The sequence below is a fragment of the Entelurus aequoreus genome, linkage group LG09 (genome assembly GCF_033978785.1).
Source record: "Entelurus aequoreus isolate RoL-2023_Sb linkage group LG09, RoL_Eaeq_v1.1, whole genome shotgun sequence".
In the NCBI taxonomy this organism is placed as follows: Eukaryota; Metazoa; Chordata; class Actinopteri; order Syngnathiformes; family Syngnathidae; genus Entelurus; species Entelurus aequoreus.
This window is the reverse complement of record NC_084739.1, coordinates 61,901,086-61,923,854: the sequence shown is the minus strand read 5'-3', so window position 1 is coordinate 61,923,854 and position 22,769 is coordinate 61,901,086. Positions and strand designations below refer to the sequence as shown.

General features: G+C 40.6%; 1 protein-coding gene across 8 annotated transcripts in view; it reads right to left on the bottom strand.

Annotated features, from left to right (window-relative positions):
- Window positions 1–22,769, bottom strand: part of LOC133657601 (ryanodine receptor 2-like) — a 212,667-nt gene that overhangs the window by 159,908 nt on the left and 29,990 nt on the right. For all 8 annotated transcript variants that reach the window (XM_062059109.1, XM_062059105.1, XM_062059111.1 and 5 more), the window contains exons 21-36: window positions 22,513–22,732; window positions 20,859–20,963; window positions 20,682–20,785; window positions 20,533–20,616; window positions 20,310–20,469; window positions 20,091–20,238; window positions 16,826–17,034; window positions 14,016–14,190; window positions 13,726–13,934; window positions 13,364–13,550; window positions 9,828–9,960; window positions 6,829–6,934; window positions 6,599–6,759; window positions 6,378–6,537; window positions 3,308–3,394; window positions 2,617–2,843 (exon numbers count right to left, since the gene is read on the bottom strand). In XM_062059109.1, the coding sequence (XP_061915093.1) occupies window positions 2,617–2,843; window positions 3,308–3,394; window positions 6,378–6,537; window positions 6,599–6,759; window positions 6,829–6,934; window positions 9,828–9,960; window positions 13,364–13,550; window positions 13,726–13,934; window positions 14,016–14,190; window positions 16,826–17,034; window positions 20,091–20,238; window positions 20,310–20,469; window positions 20,533–20,616; window positions 20,682–20,785; window positions 20,859–20,963; window positions 22,513–22,732 (2,475 nt within the window). The remainder of the gene's footprint in view (window positions 1–2,616; window positions 2,844–3,307; window positions 3,395–6,377; window positions 6,538–6,598; window positions 6,760–6,828; window positions 6,935–9,827; window positions 9,961–13,363; window positions 13,551–13,725; window positions 13,935–14,015; window positions 14,191–16,825; window positions 17,035–20,090; window positions 20,239–20,309; window positions 20,470–20,532; window positions 20,617–20,681; window positions 20,786–20,858; window positions 20,964–22,512; window positions 22,733–22,769) is intronic.

The window sequence follows — 22,769 nt, the reverse complement described above, 5'->3', positions numbered from 1 at the left end:
GCTGGTGGCCATGATTGTAAACAATGTGCAGATGTGAGGCGCTCCACAACCTGTGACGTCACGCTACTTCTGCTGGTGGCCATGATTGTAAACAATGTGCAGATGTGAGGAGCTCCACAACCTGTGACGTCACGCTACTTCTGCTGGTGGCCATGATTGTAAACAATGTGCAGATGTGAGGAGCTCCACAAGCTGTGACGTCACGCTACTTCTGCTGGTGGCCATGATTGTAAACAATGGGGAAATGTGAGGAGCTCCACAACCTGTGACGTCACGCTACTTCTGCTGGTGGCCATGATTGTAAACAATGTGCAGATGTGAGGCGCTCCACAACCTGTGACGTCACGCTACTTCTGCTGGTGGCCATGATTGTAAACAACGTGCAGATGTGAGGAGCTCCACAACCTGTGACGTCACGCTACTTCTGCTGGTGGCCATGATTGTAAACAATGGGGAAATGTGAGGAGCTCCACAACCTGTGACGTCACGCTACTTCTGCTGGTGGCCATGATTGTAAACAATGTGCAGATGTGAGGAGCTCCACAAGCTGTGACGTCACGCTACTTCTGCTGGTGGCCATGATTGTAAACAATGTGCAGATGTGAGGAGCTCCACAAGCTGTGACGTCACGCTACTTCTGCTGGTGGCCATGATTGTAAACAATGGGGAAATGTGAGGAGCTCCACAACCTGTGACGTCACGCTACTTCTGCTGGTGGCCATGATTGTAAACAATGTGCAGATGTGAGGCGCTCCACAACCTGTGACGTCACGCTACTTCTGCTGGTGGCCATGATTGTAAACAACGTGCAGATGTGAGGAGCTCCACAACCTGTGACGTCACGCTACTTCTGCTGGTGGCCATGATTGTAAACAATGTGCAGATGTGAGGAGCTCCACAAGCTGTGACGTCACGCTACTTCTGCTGGTGGCCATGATTGTAAACAATGTGCAGATGTGAGGAGCTCCACAACCTGTGACGTCACGCTACTTCTGCTGGTGGCCATGATTGTAAACAATGTGCAGATGTGAGGAGCTCCACAACCTGTGACGTCACGCTACTTCTGCTGCTGGCCATGATTGTAAACAATGTGCAGATGTGAGGAGCTCCACAACCTGTGACGTCACGCTACTTCTGCTGGTGGCCATGATTGTAAACAATGGGGAAATGTGAGGAGCTCCACAACCTGTGACGTCACGCTACTTCTGCTGGTGGCCATGATTGTAAACAATGTGCAGATGTGAGGAGCTCCACAACCTGTGACGTCACGCTACTTCTGCTGGTGGCCATGATTGTAAACATTGTGCAGATGTGAGGCGCTCCACAACCTGTGACGTCACGCTACTTCTGCTGGTGGCCATGATTGTAAACAATGTGCAGATGTGAGGAGCTCCACAACCTGTGACGTCACGCTACTTCTGCTGGTGGCCATGATTGTAAACAATGTGCAGATGTGAGGAGCTCCACAACCTGTGACGTCACGCTACTTCTGCTGGTGGCCATGATTGTTAACAATGCAGATGTGAGGAGCTCCACAACCTGTGACGTCACGCTACTTCTGCTGGTGGCCATGATTGTAAACAATGTGCAGATGTGAGGAGCTCCACAAGCTGTGACGTCACGCTACTTCTGCTGGTGGCCATGATTGTAAACAATGTGCAGATGTGAGGCGCTCCACAACCTGTGACGTCCCGCTACTTCTGCTGGTGGCCATGATTGTAAACAATGTGCAGATGTGAGGAGCTCCACAACGTGTGACGTCACGCTACTTCTGCTGGTGGCCATGATTGTAAACAATGTGCAGATGTGAGGAGCTCCACAAGCTGTGACGTCACGCTACTTCTGCTGGTGGCCATGATTGTAAACAATGTGCAGATGTGAGGAGCTCCACAACCTGTGACGTCACGCTACTTCTGCTGGTGGCCATGATTGTAAACAATGTGCAGATGTGAGGAGCTCCACAACCTGTGACGTCACGCTACTTCTGCTGGTGGCCATGATTGTAAACAATGTGCAGATGTGAGTAGCTCCACAACCTGTGACGTCACGCTACTTCTGCTGGTGGCCATGATTGTAAACAATGTGCAGATGTGAGGAGCTCCACAACCTGTGACGTCATGCTACTTCCGGTACAGGCAAGGCTTTTTTATCAGCGACCAAAAGTTGTGAACTTTATCGTCGATGTTCTCTACTAAATCCTTTCAGCAAAAATATGGCAATGTCGCGAAATGATCAAGTATGACACATAGAATGGACCTGCTATCCCCGTTTAAATAAGAAAATCGCATTTCTGTAGGCCTTTAACTTTTCTCCACAAAACTGAAAAAGTGGCTTAAGGAAAATGAGAAGTGTGAGCACTGAACTTGGTGTAGTAATGGACAAATGGGGCCAGATATTTTTCATGTATTTTCATTTTGTACTTGTCTTAATGCTTTTGTATGTGTTTAACACTTTTCTTGAAAAGTCTAACCAGGGACAAGGATTGCAAATGAGCATGTAGCTAGAAGTCTTATGTACGTTGACATGGGTTAGCTGTGAGTAGCAACGTTTACTTGCACTGTCCATGTCAAAGAAATACATAAGTAAAATAGATAGTTCAAATCAATGGATTCAGACCTGCTTTCGTCAGGGATTTGGAGGGTCATGACTTGAAGAGGCTCAAGGCATTGGACTCTCCAGCCGTGGCGCTCGTCTGGACGATCTAGCGTCACGTTCAAGGTTCTGTCAGGCACTCGGGTCCACGTGGACCGGCTCAGACGCTGGACCTGAAGCCTCGGCGGGCACTGAGGTGCGGCCGTCGTCCGTAGGCTGCCAAGTAAACCGGCTGACAGCGGCATCACATTCTGTGTGATGAAAATAAGCAAAATAAAAGCAGGACATAGGCTGTAAAATTGACGTGTTAAGAGAATACCATCTCAATCTTTATGCTGCTTTTCAAACCTTAGAAGGTTTTACAGCTCTACTTCTCTCCATTCAGAGGTGTATTGATTACACCCTTATCAAGTCTTATCCCCTGGCATGAAGAGATAACCCTTCCTGAAAGTCAGCGCATGTTCACCATGACAACTGATGATGACCTTGTGATAGAAGATGGGATAAAAATGGTGTTTCTCATTCTGCTCCAGTCCATTTCTCAGTGTACAAATAATCCCTGAAATTTACAACTAGAGTGGCCTTTTTTCTTCAAGGTTCACCGAGTTGCAGAATTGAATGAACAGCTATTAGCTTCAGGCTAGGAGGTAACACAACTTGTCTTTGAGAATGCTGACTGGTGTTAATGGAGGTGTGCAGTGTCTTTGCTTTTTACCTTCATGCTTCCCAGTTGAAACTGGAACATGCTGCTGGTGGTGGGCTGGATGAAAGTGGCGGGAAACAGTTTTGTGCCGGCCTCCACCTGAGTCGATCACAAATGACAACACTTTACGCACACTCGTCGTAATCAAAACGCAAACATTTGGAAACAGCTGGCAGGTGTTCATCTGATAAATAACATTCTAAAATGACACAATTAATCCTTTTAAACTATTATATAGGTAGTATTTGTTTTGAAGAAAAAGTTGTTTTTTTTCCATTTATGTACTGTATTTCACCAAGTGTTCTTTAACAGGAGACTTTAATAACCAAAGAGGGTTTCTCTCCTTGGTACGCCTGACAAACAACTTGATTTGCTTGCAAAGCAAACTCATGCCTATATTGCCACTCGTAGGCCTGGCTATCCTTCACATTTCAACTGACACTGGTAAAAAATGGGTCATTTTAAACCACCCTGGTGCTCAAACCGGTTGGTAAAAAAAAGAAAAGCAAACACACTTTGTTAAAAAAAACCCTCACATTTATTTGTTTATATTAAATTTTGTGACAAGTTGAACATATTAGTATTTTAAATACTTCCATAATATAAATACAATGACAACTAAGCAATACATTAAAAACAAGACTTAAAAGCCACAAAAAATTGTTGTAATTATTGCAGCAAAACTAGCAACAAAGCTAAACGTAGAGAACGAGCAAAAAAAACTACTTGGTTGTAATTTTGATGCTCATAATTATGAGGTTCATGAATGCACCTCGCTTGCCGTGACAGTTGATTGGTGCATAATGAGGACATGCTCTGTTGTTAGGTGGGGGACCCCAGGGAACATGCTTTATCAGTATCATACAGTACCAAAAGCTGTGGACTACAAAACGTCTTTATAATAACCATTAATCTTTTTATATATATATATATATATATATATATATATATATATATATATATATATATATATATATATATATATATATATATATATATATATATATATATATACTGCACAAATTGTTTTTTTCATTTTGTTTTTTAGGTTAGTGCTTTATATATTGTGAATGTATTATTATTTTATTTTATTTTTCAGTATTAAATGGTTCAAGTGGTTTAAAAAAGTGTGTATAGTTTAAATAAGGATTGCATTTTTCTTCAGAATTTCTTTAAATATTTTCTGTTACACACTATAAATCAATGTTAATAATGTTGTTTGTTGTAAATTGATCTACTTTAATGGTAATAAGGATACAATGCTATGCAGAGGTGTACTTACAACAATTTTATAGACAAATGATACCATCTATAGTCACGGCGGAGAGTTTGGGGGCGCAAAATGTTTTCTTGTCCAAGGGGGGCGTAACAGAAAATAATTGAGAAGCACTTTTGTATCTCAGGTTTTTTGCAATAAAGTTTACAATCTGTACTCCTACTAAGGAGTAGTGACTTGCACAATATCACTGTCTGTATTCATCAAGCACTCAAATAGCTGTGCTTGGTTACTAGAGGTGGGGGAAATAATCCATTTTTAGATTATAAAATTGATTAGTAAAGGTCAATAATCAATGGATGTATTAATTGTAAATAAAGTCATGCAGTAAAATGTGTCTGACTCACCGAGAGATCCAACCAGCTCCTTTATTATCTGACACTTACTGTATGTTCCAGTTTTGCACACATTTTCACTTTTTGTAATAAATGCGATGGCAATTGTTTTAACTGTTTCTTATTACAAATGCACTGTTTTTTTTAAGTTACAAGTTTGATTGATTGAGAAGTTAATTGACATGTTAAAGAATGTAATCCATGTAATGCTTTAAAAAGGCAAATGGATGGCACAAAAAGCCAAAAGGTTTGTTTCCATTGTTCTACATTAAATATTCATCAAATATTTATCAAAAGTGATAAACTCTTGTTTAGTGAAACTAAAATAAATGTAAAACTGCATAAATATACATAAATTAAAGTTGTATCAATAATACATTTTTAATCAAATGGTAATTGTAATTGAATGGTGAGGTGCCCAAAGATTCTCACCTCTACTTGTTACTACTGTTTACGTCGGCACCGTAATAAAACGGAGTTTGGGTAGCCATCCCTAATCGCAAGGCAGTTAACCGACTACAAGTACATGTATTGTTACACCTAGGGCCCACAAAAATAAAAAGTGATTCTTGTTTGTAACAATTCTTAAATTGATTAAAACAAGTCAAAAATGTTTTTTTTTTAACTGTCCTGTCCAGCCACTCACACAGACTCTATTGTTGATGTAGATCAGGGGTGTCCCACTCATTTGAGCTCAGGAACATCACGGACTATTCAAATCATGGCATTCAAAATCAAAAATAAAGACAACTTCAGATTATTTTCTTTGTCTTACAACAAACACATTCTGAAAATATTACAATAAAAATAGAATGGCGGCAGCGGTAAAGTTTAGATCCTTGAAGGAAAGAAGAAAGTGAATGAATGTTTATAACTGAATACATTTACATAAAAATTTGTTTTCTTTTGTATTATTTGATTTTAATGAATGAAGTCATGTTTATGACAACCTTTTTCCAAAACACAATATAGAAAGTGAGATATAACAGCATAATGCATACATTTATCATTTGTTTTCAAAACGCTTACAAAAAAGTGGGACCCCAAATATTTACTGTGGGACCCCATTTTTATGACTTGATGGCCAGGGACCCCATTTTGAAAATTCCTAGCGCCAACACTGATGGAGTATTGGTGCGTGTGTTCTAATACTAATCAAATATCATCCATAGATCATTCATTATCTTGACTTTGACATCCCTCTAATCTTTTACTTTAGAGAAGAGAAGTGTTGGAAACTTCTCTTGTTGACTTATTTGTATTTGACTTTATTCAATGTTTGGCTAGAATTTGATTCAACAAAAGCAGTTTTCTTTGAAGTAATATTGAGATCTATCAGAGCTGTTTATCTAATTAATGTAGTTCATCCTAAAAGTGTCACCCAGTGTTTCTACAAAAGTATTGATGGTGGTGCACAAAGATTGACAGCCTACAAAATATGCTAGAATAAGACGATGAAAGGAAATCCCACTTGGTAGAAGGTGGTCATCTCCACTCCGCTGGAGGTAAAGGTCAGCATCCCAGTGGCCGTGTGGATCAAACAACCGATTTCCAGGCCAGCACTCCTCCGACTGCGAGACAACCCCGTGGCCTCCCCGGCACAAACCATGTAACAGTTGCTCCTCTTGGCACTGTGGGAGTGGAGAAGATTGACACTTTATGTGCAAGTGTGCAAGATGAGACAACGCTAACCTCTCCTGGACTTTGCCGCCGTCATCTCCGAGGGTGACAGTCACCGTCAGGCTATTGTCAGGGTCGAAGGTCACGTCATTGTGATGAAAATCCGGGGTGACCCAGCCCACCCACACATTGAAAGGCTCCTGGCCTGGAAGAACCCTCACAGAGTAGTAGTACTGAAAGGGACAGGAAGGACTCATGATGCTGTGGTCCTAGAGAAGATGACAGGGTCTTCCTCTTCACACCTGATCAAGGTGATCAGCGTTGTCTTTGTCAACAAGGACATCTTCCAGAAGCCGAGCAGAGGAGTTGCTGCTGACCAGGTCTGCTTTGTTCCTCTTCAACATGAACCTTTGAAGCACAGACACTAACTTGAAAGTGGATTTCTTTATTGGACATGCACAGTGTTCATTTTGTTGACTAAATATTTTATACTTTGTTAGCATTATTTTCCCCTGGCTAAAATAGGACGATAACAAATGCACGTTGACGAAAACATTTACGAAATGAATTGACATTTTAGTCAACAAAATGTTGACAAAGACGAAATCCAATCATTTTTCATGTTGTGGTAAGACAAGTTGGGAATCTATCCAATAATCACAGTGGCATGCACAACTACTGTCTTTGTTCACAACATTACATTGTAGGGATGTAACCATAAACGCTAATCATGATGACACTCCCGACGGTTAATATTACCCTTTTTAATTAAAATGATCTAAAAACTGCACTGCGGTAAACTCACAGAGGACTTACTGGTGCCAGTTTGCTAGCTTAAATGCTAACATGAAAACAAGAGACGTACATGTTAAAAACAACATACCCCAATCTAAACGTACACCAACACATTACAGTCCAAGCAAGCAAGATATTCATTGAACCTACAAGCTGTTCTCTCTTAGCACGGAACTATGATCATCCATCTTTCCTCACAGGAAAAGAGACAAGGTGTTTTACGGTGCGTTCAAGTACCGCTGAACAGAGTAGGACAGACATAATGCCCGCCAGAAGTAATACATATATTTATATTCTTATTGTTGCTTTTTATTTTTATTCTTAGTTATATTTTCTATTCTATTTCCATTTATACCACCATTATTTACTTTTTACTTTTTTTAAATTCAATCTCAATTCTGTACACTGCTGCTGGAATTTTTATTTTCCTGAGGGAACTCTCCTGAAGGAATCAAAGTACTATCTATCTATCTATACATCTATCTATACATCTATGTCCTCAGCACACTGTTCAGCTATTAGTTGCACAACTTGACAACACACAAAGGAAGACAGGTATGTGAGATATATATATATATATATATATATATATATATATATATATATATATATATATATATATATATATATATATATATATATATATGTATGTATATATATAGTCGAGGTTTCTGTGGTTTATCCGTTATACAGTGCTCAATACCGCGGTGTGTGTATTCCGCTCTACCCCAGTATTGAGCACTGTATAATGGAGTGTGTTTATATGTGTGTGTGTATGTATATATATATATATATATATATATATATATATATATATATATATATATATATATATATATATATATACACACACACTCACACATTCTAGATTTATAACAATGGTTGCTATATTTAGACGAGACAGTGGCAAGACGCCAATTGTGGACACTCAGTGTAGTTATACAAAATATAGAATAAAACTAGTTTGTTTCTTGATGTGATTATTTTAGTCATATATCATTCAACACTTTTTTTTAAAATGCTTGATTTTAGCTCAAGTAAAAACACAATAAGGTGAGTGTGAAATGTACTTGTTGAAATATTCATGGAGTGCAGTTTTTATCAATTTAGTTTTAGAGATGCTGTGCAAAAATAAATGAATAATAAAAGTGCTTTCAAGACAATTTAAAATATGTGTTGTTCGTTATACTTTATTGTAGCCGACAACATCTACTGTAATTTTAGCAGACTAAAATGTTGAGTAGGTTAGTCGACTAAAACTAGACGCACTAAATTAATTTAGATGACTAAAAGATGGCAAAAAATAAAATACATTTTCATCAAAAGACTTTCTAAAAGTAAATGAAAACTGCTGTCAAAATTAAGACTGGACATGAACAACTCCATGTTATGTATTTTAAAGAGGAACTGGACTTTTAGGATTTTGCCTATGGTTGACAATTCAAGAAGACAAGTTTTTGATGTTTTTGACAGGTTCTTGATGACTGGAGCAATCAATTCTACCTCACAATTACTTTCAAAATACTGTAGCTCTAAAAACTGCCAACAACGCTTCATTTACGTTGTATATCCTGTAGAATAACTGAGCTGTAGTGGAATTGTTATTGTAAGAGCGAACACTGAGGAACTCTTTTTCTAGCGTAGTAACACATCAACTCGGGACAACATGCTAAGGCATTAGCCGGAAGCTAGCTACGGAAAGAGATAAGCCAGCTCCTGCCTAAGCAGCTAAATCACTTTTGAGTTTGTAATACTCAACACAATGTGATAGGACACCAATCTGTACTGACTGAAAAACATGAACAATCATAAAGTATTATTTCATCTTTTGATTGTACACAGCTAGCCAGACAGTGTATGTAATAACACACATGATGTGTATCATGATCAATATTAAAGTGACTCACTCCATGGACACTTGTACGTCTGGTCCAGATGGCCGGGGAAGCCTTTTCAAGTTGACTTTGGGTAAGCAGTCCATTTATGTCTGCATAGCTTAACTCCAAGTTCCATTTATTTATTTTCTTTTTTTTGCCATAAAAAAATACAATCATGTGTGCTTACGGACTGTATCCCTTGCAGACTGTATTGATCTATATTGATATATAATGTAGGAACCAGAAATATTAATAACAGAAAGAAACAACCCTTTTGTGCGAATGAGTGTAAATGGGGGAGGGTTTTTTTTGGGGTTGGTGCACTAATTGTAAGTGGATCTTGTGTTTTTTATGTTGATTTAATAAAAAAATAATAAAACTTTTTTTTTTTTTTAATAAATTTCTTGTGCGGCCCAGTACCAATCGATCCACGGACCGGTACCGGGCCGCGGCCCGGTGGTTGGGGACCACTGCTCTAAGCAAAGTAAAAAATAAATAAAAAAAGACTTGTGTGTTGTTGTTTCATAATGATTGTGAACGACAGGCACATTTTTTAAAAAACTGCAATTTTCCTTCTCTAATCATTGTGCCTCCTAAATTCAGGTTTCAGTGGTCTGTCAGTAGCCTACCGTTGCTTCAGTCTTGAGGTTTTGTCTTGGCTGTGGTCCTTGTAGTCCAGCTCATCTCTGGAACTAACAAAGCTGTGGGCCGACTTCATCAGCACTTCAAAGTCAGAGTCAGAGTCCTCCTGCTCTTTCCTTCCTAAAAGAACAACAGGAATTAATTGAGGCAGAACCCTACCTCGGGGAGCTTTAAGCCTCTTCAAGGTTATGATGTGGATGGGGGGAAAAATCTGAATAGAGGATAATCGAATGCGGATATTTACAAAGAATTCCGACATGCTGTAATTCTCCTTCTCCTCTGAGGTCAACATAAAGTTGTAACTAGTGCTGTCTAACTGTTTTCTTGTTTTAATCAGGATAATAACAGGGTTGTTGAGGATTAGTGGTGATTGCACCAAGACTCCAAGGGAAGCTGAGCTTCCCAAAAAATGTAAAAAATTCCATGGACAAATATGTACTTCTGTGTTTACATTTCTTTGACCAAATATGTGCTAGAATGCGTTCATTGTTCAGAATCAGCTATTTTCATAAGAGCTGACGAGACCTTCTTCCCGGTATTGAACAGTGTTGACCATAGACCTGCATTGAGTGTTCCACTGCAGCAAACTGGACAGTCATTGGATAAATGCTGGGCTTGGTCCCGCCCATCAGATGCCGAGCAACTCTGGAAGTGTATGGAAAGTTAAGTGGGATTGGCCTTGGCTGGCTTCCCAATGATGATCGAATGATCCGTTTGAGGACGAATCCCTTTTACATTGACAAAAAATGAGCGAATCAGTGATCTTGAAATATTAACCACTGCCAAAGGATTTCTCAACTTTCATTCCGGTTTTCTGAGTTGACATGGAGAATTTTGCAATGCTAAAAGTGACGTTTTCTTTGTCCAATCTATCATATTCATATCTGTTATCTGTTACTGCAGACTGTGTTTGGAGCGTAGCTTTCACGACTTGTAAGACCAGCAGCTGTTGTGAATTCATTTCAATGAGTCACTATTACATCTTTTATTTTCATGTAAATTGATGGTGTTTAATTTTGCATGGGCAAAGAGAGAAGAAAGAAGGGGCTAAATATGCACTTAATGTGTTCATTAAACACCTTTAACATAGTGTTTATGTTCACAAAAACATGTTTTTCTAAACATACATTTGTCCACATTAAGGTGCACCAGTTAATTTGCTATTTTAAAAAGAAAGTGCTTCGGTGAAAAGAAAACTCCTTCCAACTCAAACTTCTACAACTTTATGTCTGTGAAAGTTTTTTATGTGCTTAAATGTTCCATGCACTGTCAAATCAAATTGCAATCACAACTCAAATAAATAAGTTGAATAAACAAATTTTACATCAAGTTAATCTTAATTACGAGGTAAAGAAAACAACTGTTTTGAGTACTGCTGACAAAAATGAATCTAGAAAATTTGACTGGGTTACTTAAAGGAGCCATTGGTAATAATGTCATGTCAAGTCATCATTAAATGGCGCTCAAATGTCAAAAGGCATTCATAAATCATCTTCCTCTATAACTGATAACAGTAGTTCATATGCTCATTTCAAAATTAGATTTACAGCCCCAAAATCTTGTTATTGTTTTCATTTTGATGCCCCGCCCTCCACCGTTTGACCAATTAGAAAGTCTGTGAGTGTGTCAGGTCCAGGTTGCCATCTTGGTCTGGCTACTGCCACTGGTAAAGTTACTAAACATGTCAGACTTTAGTCCATCTAAAAGTTACCATTCTCAACTTATTCATGACGCCAAACTTGCTAATTTCCTCCTTGATTGGTAAGTCAGGCATTTACCTTTTCTTATGACTTGTAAAAAATGGAAATGGACATTTGGTATGTCACTATATTGTCCAATACAGTCTATGATCTTGTCTAACAAAGCTAGTATGTTCCTGCAACCAATGTTAGCATGCTAGCCCGGTCAATGACACATGGACATACATGCTAACATATGCTAGTTAGCATGTATGTCCATGTGTCATCCAACTGACAGGACAACATATATTTAGTACAAATAAAAGTTATGTGGATATGTGTAGTGTCAGTGCCTATTTCCTTCTCAATATGCTGATACGCTGAGGAAATGGCTTCCAACATTAGCATGACTGTCATGGCAACGTGAAAGGTATGGAGACATATCACATGACCAAGTAATTCCTCATCGGTGTTTGCATATTGTGGACTACATGTACCAAGTTATATGGCAATCTGAAACGTTTGAAATAGTAGTTTATAGGCATACCTTGGTAAAATGCATCCTCTTTAGTTGGGTGTACATTAGGATGCTAAGCATCCATCCATCCATCCATTTTCTACCGCTTGTCCTTTTCAGGGTCACGGGGGGTGCTGGAGCCTATCTCAGCTGCATTCGGGCGGAAGGCGGGGTACACCCTGGACAAGTTGCCACCTCATCACAGGGCCAACACAGATAGACAGACAACATTCACACACTAGGGACCATTTAGTGTTGCCAATCAACCTTTAAATTTTAGATCAGGGGATGTCTTTGTGACACCTTTGAGACACTCGTGATTAAGGGATATATAAATAGTAGGGGTGCAAAAAAATCAATTCACATCTGAATCGTAATTTGTATTCATTTCGATTCTAAATTGATTGATAATATTCAGAAATCGATTAAAAAAGAGAAATATATATATATATGTATATATACATATATACATACTTTTCTGACGTTATTAGGTCGTCTCCATGCAACCAGAAGGAGCTTTTCGAACCTCTAACCTGTTTTGAAAAAGGTTTCTTGTAATTAGTATACCAAATAACAAATTGGGAGAATGGGGAGATGCTACCTCAGTAGAAGCATTTAAGTCTCATCTTAAAACTCATTTGTATACTCTAGCCTTTAAATAGACTCCCTTTTTAGACCAGTTGATCTGCCGTTTCTTTTCTTTTCTTTTCTACTCTGCTCCGGGGTGGACCGCTAGCCTGTTCATCGGATGGGGACATCTCTACGCTGCTGACCCGTCTCCGCTCGGGATGGTTCCTGCTGGCCCCACTATGGACTGGACTTTCGCTGATGTGTTGGACTTTCACAATATTATGTCAGACCCACTCCACATCCATTGCTTTCGGTCTCCCCTAGAGGGGGGGGGGGGGGGGGTTACCCACATATGCGGTCCTCTCCAAGGTTTCTCATAGTCATTCACATTGACGTCCCACTGGGGTGAGTTTTCCTTGCCCGTATGTGGGCTCTGTACCGAGGATGTCGTTGTGGCTTGTACAGCCCTTTGAGACACTTGTGATTTAGGGCTATATAAATAAACATTGATTGATTGATTGATTGAATCAAGAATGGACTTTGAATCAAATTGTCACCCCAGGAATCCGATCAAATTGTTAGGTGCCCAAAGATTCACACCCCTAATAAATACATTTTGATTGATTGAAAATGTGTTTTCTATCAGGGCTTTTGAGTCATTCTGCGCTGCAGTTCAGTTAGTCAGATGAATAATGATGATGAGAGATGAATCTGCATTCAAGCATTCTTTTTGACATGATGTGACACGTGCACCGACCTGCAGCGAAAGAACTGCTAGCCACTTGCAGAACACCCCCCACAGGGTTGGTAAGGACAGCAACGCACTCGATGGACATGCTGAGACGGTAAAAGCCCATTTCGCCGTCTGCGTTGTGGTGTGCCAACAACCGCTGCGAGACCCTCAGGCTGGATAAGGAGTCCGCTGAGCCGCGGACTCGACTGACCTTGAATGAGATTCAAACAGGATATAGGAGGATCAGTCCTGTCAATAAACTAGTGCTGAGAACATCAATAAACTAGTGCTGAGAAGACTTGCATCTAAACCTTACATCGACATTAAATCAAATGAAAAGGCATGATAAGAGGACGGCCATTGTTCAGAGGTCTGTATCAACTAACCTGCAAGCTGGGATCATCTGGCAGGATGGACTTAAAGTGAGGCTGTTTCCAACTCATCCACAGGGAGGGATCTCTCGCCATATTGAGCGCAAAAGGCTCATAACCCTCGTGTAGGCCGCACGCCATAAAGTACTGCAGAGAGCCCTCATGGCGGCCCAGGTTGAGCCTCGCCACCACGTTCACGCCCACACTGACCACAGGCAGCAGGCCTAAGATGTCAGGAAGGAAAACAACTGATTACAAATGCTCAACTCATGCTAGATGGAAGAATTCTAGTTTTGCTGAAAGACCATCTCTGATGTCAAAGTCCTTGGCGGCCAGCTCTGATCCCTGCTTATTAAACAGTAGCTCCCCGTTGAGGGTGAGCATCATGGTGCGTTCAGTCATGTCCAGCAGGCAAGCCACCACGTCCCCCTTCTGCCAGACACGTCCCAGGGGCTCGCCGCCTTCATGGTACCAGAGAGCCTGCAAGCAGCAGGAAGATAGGAACTGCCGGACTAGGGATGTCATGGTATCATTATTATCAAATGTGCTCAAAAGTACTTCAACTGAAATCTTTTAACCAAGTTTTATAAAAAAAACCAAATGATTTCCTTTGTAGAACAATCATTATTGTGTTGCCTAAAATGCATTAATAAATGACTTTTTTTTCGGTAATTAAAAATGTAAACAGTGTTACTCACCGTCGGGAATTTTATTGCTGTTTATCATTATACCGTTTACCGTGACATCCCTATTACGTTTACCGTGACATCCCTATTACGTTAATCGTGACATCCCTATTACGTTTACCGTGACATCCCTATTACGTTAATCGTGACATCCCTATTACGTTTACCGTGACATCCCTATTACGTTTACCGTGACATCACTATTACGTTTACCGTGACATCCCTATTATGTTAATCGTGACATCCCTATTACGTTTACCGTGACATCCCTATTACGTTTACCGTGACATCCCTATTACGTTTACCGTGATATCCCTATTACGTTTACCGTGACATCCCTATTACGTTTACCGTGACATCCCTATTACGTTTACCGTGACATCCCTATTACGTTTACCGTGACATCCTTATTACGGACATACTGTTAGAGCATGAAAACTTCCATTGATTAGTCATATGCTAATGCTAGCTTGTGTGAGCAAATTCGCATCAATATTGTTTAAACTTGTGTACAGAAACATTTAGGAGGCTACAACCTAGGCCTGGGCAAAATACCGGTACTATAGTTAATACCGGTATATTTCAGAAGCAGGTATATATTTGAGACAATACGGCCATACCTGTATTTTTTGATGTGTATTTGTTACGGCCGTTTGCTCTTCTCTGCGCCTGACCGGCGAAGCACAGGCCATCCTCTTTGGCTCAGCCCCGCCCCTTCCGTGTTCACAGAGGCTTCTCTTATGACACACATTCAATTTTTTTTTTAAGTATGGCGCGTGGTGTGACTTTTCGACTCCCGAGTGATGCAATGCTTTGGTCAGCGACTGCATTTCACGATTGGTGAGTGACTCCAGCTTTATTTACACATACACTCATTTACTTTAGAAGCTATATTGACTCTTCCACCCCCGTCCCCATTGTGGACTCCTTCCGTTTCTTGGGCACCACCATCACCCAGGACATCAAGTGGGAACCGACCATCAGCTCCCTCATCAAGAAGGCCCAGCAGAGGATGTACTTCCTGCGGCAGCTGAGGAAACTTAAGGTGCCGACCGAGATGCTGGTGCAGTTTTACTCAGCCATCATAGAGTCTATCCTGACCTCCATCACAGTGTGGTTCCCCGGCGCCACAGTCCAGGATAACCATAGACTGCAGCGCATGGTACGTGCTGCTGAGAAGGTGATTAGCTGCAAGCTCCCATCCCTCCAGGACTTGTTCTCCTCCAGGACCAGGAGGCGTGTGGGTGGGATCACAGCTGACTCTTCTCACCCTGGACACACACTATTCTCCCCTCTTCCCTCAGGTAGGAGACTACGCTCCATCCAGACCCACACCTCCCGCCACCTGAACACTTTTTTCCAATATCTGACCAAACATTTCAACTTTGTGTTGCTGCTGACAAAGCATGTCTAACATCTAATAATATAGCACGATAATGACTTATTTTTTTTCAGTATATGCCGAGAGTTATTTAAAAAATAAATAAATAAAGCTGTGCAATTCATCCACTTAGAAAATATGAACTAATTACTCAGCAGATCCAGAGATAAGTTGTTTTCAATCTGGAACCCAGTGCTGACAAAAACTAGAGCCGTCCATGTTCTTAACTCAGTGTATGATTACATAGCTCAAACTGTTTCCAGTAAAACAACTAAAAGATGCCGGGGCCACTCATTAAAGATACTAAAACCAATACAATATTGGACAATTATCTATCTGAAGAAAACATCCACATCTTAGCTTTGTGTTGCAGTTAAAGCAAACTAGTGTAATATCTAATCTATTGAATGATTTTTTGGAACTTTTTTATTTTTATTTTCCTGAGGGAACTCTCCTGAGGGAATCAATAAAGTACTATCTATCTATCTTATTATTCTTTACTAATATCATTCCACCAACTAAAACCTTCTTGAGGGCTTTAGCAAATTGGAAAACAAACTATATCTTGCAAGAAATCGTGTTCATCATGCACATAAATCATCAAAGGTTATAAACAACAAGGTGCCAGACAAAGTCGTCGGCAATTTTGGTTTTCAGGTCCCAATTTTTGGGAGGATTTGGGCAATTTGCATTTTTCTTGGTTTTTTCTGTAATGTTCTAATCTTGGATGTGTTTATTTCGTCATTAGAAGGTGTTGCAGCTCAAGAAAAAAATTAGCTGTAATTAGCCGTACTTTGGTCACTTTAAGATGGCTCCATATTATATTTACACTACATTTTTTAGGGGTCCTTTTTTTATTTGTAGGTATGACATGCTTTTTTCGCTGTCTGCTATACAGTGAAAAATAAATGTTTGCACATGTATACCCACAATACCAATGCTTAATAAAATATAGATACTGAAAAAAACATGTGTAAAAATGTTCTCTGCTGTAAAGAAATGCTTATCTGACTGGAGACATTCTAAGCTTCCATACCAGTGTTCTCACCTCAGAGCCATCGAACACGAACGCCTGATCATCCGAGCCCAGCTCTTTATCTGCTGTGCAGGCCGGCCGTGCCCAGCCCACTCTCATCTTCCCCGCTGTGACCAGCTCACATTCAAAGTAGCACTTCCCTGCAGTCACGGCGTAGGATTTATCTGCTCTGAACACTCGCCACTTTTCATCAGAGAAGAAGAATCCGTTTGAGAGAATGACTGCAAGGCCAGTAAAAAAAGGAGAAGTTATCCAGTGACAGGGAAATGGTTTAGCATTCTGCTCTGATTACATTAGGGCTGTCAAAATGTACATTTTAACTCACGCAAAACATGATCGCTTTAACCATGTATGAACGCAGATTACTCTCGCAAATTATCTTGACCGCACATGCTTCTTTACCTTAAAGGACAACTGCACTTTTTGGGGAATTTTGCTATCGTTCACAATCATTCTAAAAAACATGATGACGGATGCAATTTTTTTTAATGCATTCTAAATATTAAAGGAGCCATATGTGAAAATCTGTCCAGAAGTTGTACTGCAATCACGGTCAAAATTCTGTAGTCCCCTCCCTCTCTCCCTGACTGAGGTTGCCAGATACGCAGCCCAGTCCGCCTGAAAGGACTGGACTACTCCAAGGAACTTCAAACTTCCACTGCCTCTTACTAGGGGTTGAGGTCCTGGGACCATAATAGCTGAATAGACAAGCCTTTTGTCAATAACAAATGTCTAATCAACACATTTTACACAGACATTAGGCTATTTTCAGGAAGAAGTAGGTCATGCCTGCATACAATATCACATCATACGGTTATTGTCAGTACTATCAGAAAACAAAGACTAAAACCAACACTTGCAATGGTTATACTGGTGACAATAAGTAGAGCATGATTAGTGCATGTGCCTCATAATACCAAGGTCCTGGGTTCAATCATGGGCTCAGGATCTTTCTGTGTGGAGTTTGCATGTTCTCCCCATGACTGCGTGGCTTCCTCCCACCTCCAAAGACATGCACCTGGGGATAGGCTCCTCCCACCTCCAAAGACATGCACCTGGGGATAGGCTCCTCCCACCTCCAAAGACATGCACCTGGGGATAGGTTGATTGGCAACACTAAATGGTCCCTAGTGTGTGAATGTTGTCTGTCTATCTGTGTTGGCCCTGTGATGAGGTGGCACCTTGTCCAGGGTGTACCCCGCCTTCCGCCCGAATGCAGCTGAGATAGACTCCAGCACCCCCCGCGACCCTGAAAGGGAAAAGCGGTAGAAAATGGATGGATGCTTAGCAGCCTAATGTACGCCCAAAACTAAAGAGGAAACATTTTACCAAGGTATGTTTCAGATTGCCATATAACTTGGTACATGTAGTCCACAATATGCAAACACCTATGAGGAATTATTTGATTATGTGACTTGTCTGTCTCCATACCTTTCACGTTGCCATGACACTCATGCTAATGTTGGAAGCCATTTCCTCAGCGTATCAGCATATTGAGAAGGAAATAGGCACTGACACTACCCATATCCACATAACTTTTATTTGTACTAAATATATGTTGTCCTGTCAGTTGGATGACACATGGACATACATGCTAACTAGCATATGTTAGCATGTATGTCCATGTGTCATTGATCGGGCTAGCATGCTAACATTGGTTGCAGGAACATACTATCTTTGTTAGACAAGATCATAGACTGTATTGGACAACATAGTTTACATACCAAATGTCCATTTCCATTTATTACAAGTCATAAGAAAAGGTAAATGCCTGACTTACCAATCAAGGAGGAAATGAGCAAGTTTTGCGTCAGATGAAAAAATCTTCAATGGTCTCCATCTTTCAAAGGCATCTCCGATACAAATCCTGGTTTTGTTGCTGGCTTTGTCATGAATAAGTTGAGAATGGTAACTTTTAGATGAACTAAGGTCTGACATGTTTAGTAACTTTACCAGTGGCAGTAGCCAGACCAAGATGGCAACCTGGACCTGACACACTCACAGACTTTCTCATTGGTCAAACGGTGGAGGGCGGGGCATCAAAATGAAAACAATAACAAGATTTTGGTGCTGTAAATCTAAATAAAGAAGACGATTTATTAATGTCTTTTGACACATCAGGGCCATTTATTGATGACTTGACATGAAATTATTACATATGGCACCTTTAAATAAAATAAAATCAATCTATCAAGTCCACTTACAATGGAGCCATTCAATTCTGCCTATAGAGCCCCTCAAACACCCAAACACCTCTATTTTGGTTTTATATACATGATGTAGGTATATACGTAATGTAGTAACATTTATAACATTTTAATATTAAGATATTTTTATCATTTTAAGCATACGCGGCGCATTCATTTTAAAAAAGGCATCACAATGTTCACTTTTTTTTCTTCACTGCAGACTTCATGAGAGCCAACAGACATAATAAAACATAACTTACTGTACAATGTCTGCTGTCATTAGGATGCCGACTGCTAGGATGTTCATATATTCCCATTTAGATGGGGGGAAACAAGCACTTTTCGTGTCGTCCTCGCCAGTTCCAGGTCCGAAATGGCTGTCAAAGTGTCCCAACTTGTCAGATTATATCACCAGCCAGCTACTTTCCAGTTGAGATGCATGATTTATGATCTACAATAAAGTTACAGGGAGCAAGGAAGCAGCAGACCACTGGATGATGTCAACATAGGCACGCAGGAAGTGACCACAGCGCCGCTATAAATAGTTGGTCTGCGTTAGCATTTATAATAACAATGTCACTAATACTTGTTAATATTTAAGTCACCAAATGTAAATGGAGTATTGTTGGCACTTTTTGAATGGTTATCGGATTTTATTGGCTCTGCTGTAAGCATACTTTTATTTACGTCTATTTCATATTTAGAATGCATACGTTGTCATGTCTTTCACAATGATTGTGAAGGAAAAAAGTGCAGTTTCCCTTTAAGCGCGGAGCAGGTTGTTAACTCGTCAGTGATCAGGTGGATGCATACGAGGAGACTGACCGGTGTCCTCAGTGGCAATTTCCACTTCAAAATAAACCTGAAATGACCTGCATTCAAGTAAAAAAATGCCCCAGTTTGACATTCTGACTATAAAATTGCATTTTTAGTCAAAACATTGGGTTTTTTTTTTCAAGTTAATTCAAATGATGCACGCTAGCAGCAATTTCCTGCGATTAGAAAAAGTGTGATTACTCTGATAAAGAAAATGTAATGGTTTGACAGCACTAAATGAAATGCAGGCTATTTTGTTGCATGTGACATACTATTTTCCTGCTTGAGGGTCTCCAGGCTGTAACCGTAGGCCAGCAGCGTGCAAAGGGCCTGCCTGACAACCTTCTGAGCCACTCTGCTGCTGCTTTCATCAAGCAGGCTGTAGGGCACCAGATTTGGACTCCGCTTTGCTTTGGCGTCCTGAATGAACGCATTCAAAGCACAAAAAATGACAACCCTTATCTACGTCTGACAACCGCGGCTGTACAAACCTGTTGTGCTCCATAGGTCCATCCCTGCTTTATACGCTCTCTGGCCCAAACATTGTGCTGGTTCTCTGCCAGCAGGTTCACCGCCTCCTCATGGATGGGGCTTATGAAAACCTGGCTGACATCAACGGGCGCAGGTCTGTAGCCACTGGCTTGTTCATACCTGACAAGAAGATGTAGCCATGTAAGAGATCCAGCAAGGACCTTCAACTTGAAAGCTACATACTTGCTGGGGAGTGTCATGCAGCGGATGCTCCCCTCTGGGTGTTGGTCCTTTAAAGCCATGTGGAAGCCCACAGCGAGCAGAGTCCTGCAGGTCAAAGAACAAATGATGAGTATGTCTCAAATAGGTATAATGCTGTGGAGAGTGCACACCTAAGGATGTCCTGGGCTGTGTGAAGGTTGAGCTTCCTTTCCTGCTCTGGCAGCTTGGAGAACTCCACAAGACACGGGTCGAGTCTCTTCCCTTCGTCTCGCTCCTGTTTTTGACCAAAACAAAGCTTAATATGTCACGCGGCAGTGAGCACGGCCATTTTAACGCCGCTTCCTTACATTTCCACGTGTCCATCCCAGATCAACCTTTTCCATTACCCAGAGTTCATGGACATTTTCCGCAATCTTATCACAGATATCCTCAAATTGCAATGGCAGTTCCACCTATTAGGATGTCATGGTTACTAAACAGGCAATATTATTGGAATATACAGCGGTACCTCAACTTACAAGTACTTTGAGAAACGAGCTCTCTCTCAGCGTTTTGCTATTTAAAGGGGAACGGCACTTTTTCACAATTCTTATGTAAGACAAGAACACATGTTTTTCTTTCTTTTATGCATTGTAATTCATAAATAAACGCTAGCAAAAGTCAGCTAACCATGGAGGTAATGAGATTTGATCTATTCTGCCTATAAAACGCTCTAAAAAAAGATCCAAAAACCTCCATTAACATTACATGCTGTAAGTATATACAGTATGTAATGTAGGACCAGGCACATTCATAATAACATGTAATATTGATGTATTTCGGTCATTTTAAGCAAACAGCGGCGTATTAATTAGTACAACTCATGACAGACCTCTTGAGAGACAACAACTACTTTTTGGATAAATGATGATCCAGAACCTTATCTTTCTTAGCTTGAATATATGGAGAAAGAGCTACAAGTTTCAAAAGCTGAGCAAGCAGCAGTATTGTGAAGTGCTAAACAAGAAATACAAACTACCAACATAATAAAACAACTTACTGTACAATGTCTGCTATTAGCGGGGGGCCGATTGATGGGATGTTTATATCTTCCCGTTCAGATGAAGAATTAATCATAATCCTCAGCAGGTAAACAAATACAAATAAAAAACAAGCGTTGTTGTGTCTTTCTCGCCATTCCTAGGTCTAAGTTGAACATCAAAGTTGACCAACTTGTCGGTTCATGTCCACAACCTTCTACTACCCAGGTGAGAGGCATGATTTATAACCTAGATTGTACTTTTCACCAACTTCGAGGCGATTCAGCAGCTCAGTATGTCATAGCTGTATAAGCTAGTTGTGTGTCTGTGATCATGGTGCAGCTAAAAGTACTTCCTCACTTATAATAACAATATGGCTTGTACTTAGTTAACATTCAGGTCATGATTATTAACTGTTGTTCTTGGCGGAGTCTGCAGAGTGAAGTGAATTATATTTATATAGCGCTTTTCTCAAGTGACTCAAAGCGCTTTACATAGTGAAAGCCAAGTTACCATTTTAAAGCAGTGTCGGTGGCACTGGGAGCAGGTGGGTAAAGTGTCTTGCCCAAGGACACAACGGCAGTGACTAGGATGGCGGAAGCGGGGATCGAACCTGGAACCCTGAAGTTGCTGGCACGGCCGCTCTACCATCCGAGCTATACCGCCCCAGAGATGGTTGTCCTTCTGGTACAGTCCCCAAGGTAAATGCTGAACACTATTAGATTATTTCATAAAACTACTGAAGCTGTTCAGGGTTAGGGTTATTATGTTATATGTTATTTTAAACAATATTCCTTATCTAACAATGAGTGTCTCTTATTAAAAGGCATGTTACATGTTAAAATGGTGCCCAGATTAAATTGGTTTAAATTCATTTCAATAGGTGGTGCCTATTTGAGTGTTTTGAGTTAAAAGCCCAGTGGTGGAATGAATTGGGAGGTACCACTGTATACTAAGTTTTAATGTCTCGACAGAATTGTACCTCGCTAACGTCGACTGGCGAGGGAGTGAAGGTCACTGGATTGACGGGCTCAAAAGGACCGATGAGCTCTTGTTTGCCATCTTCTTGATCCAAAATGTACTGATGACACAGCTCTACTCTCAGCCTGACTTTCGGAAGGAGAGCCTCAGAACACGGAATAAAACCGTGCGGCGGGAGGAATCTGAACTCTCCGTGTTGTCCTCCAAGCAGAAAGCGAACCCTTAAACAGAAAAGAATGCCGACAGATCAGTAAGAAT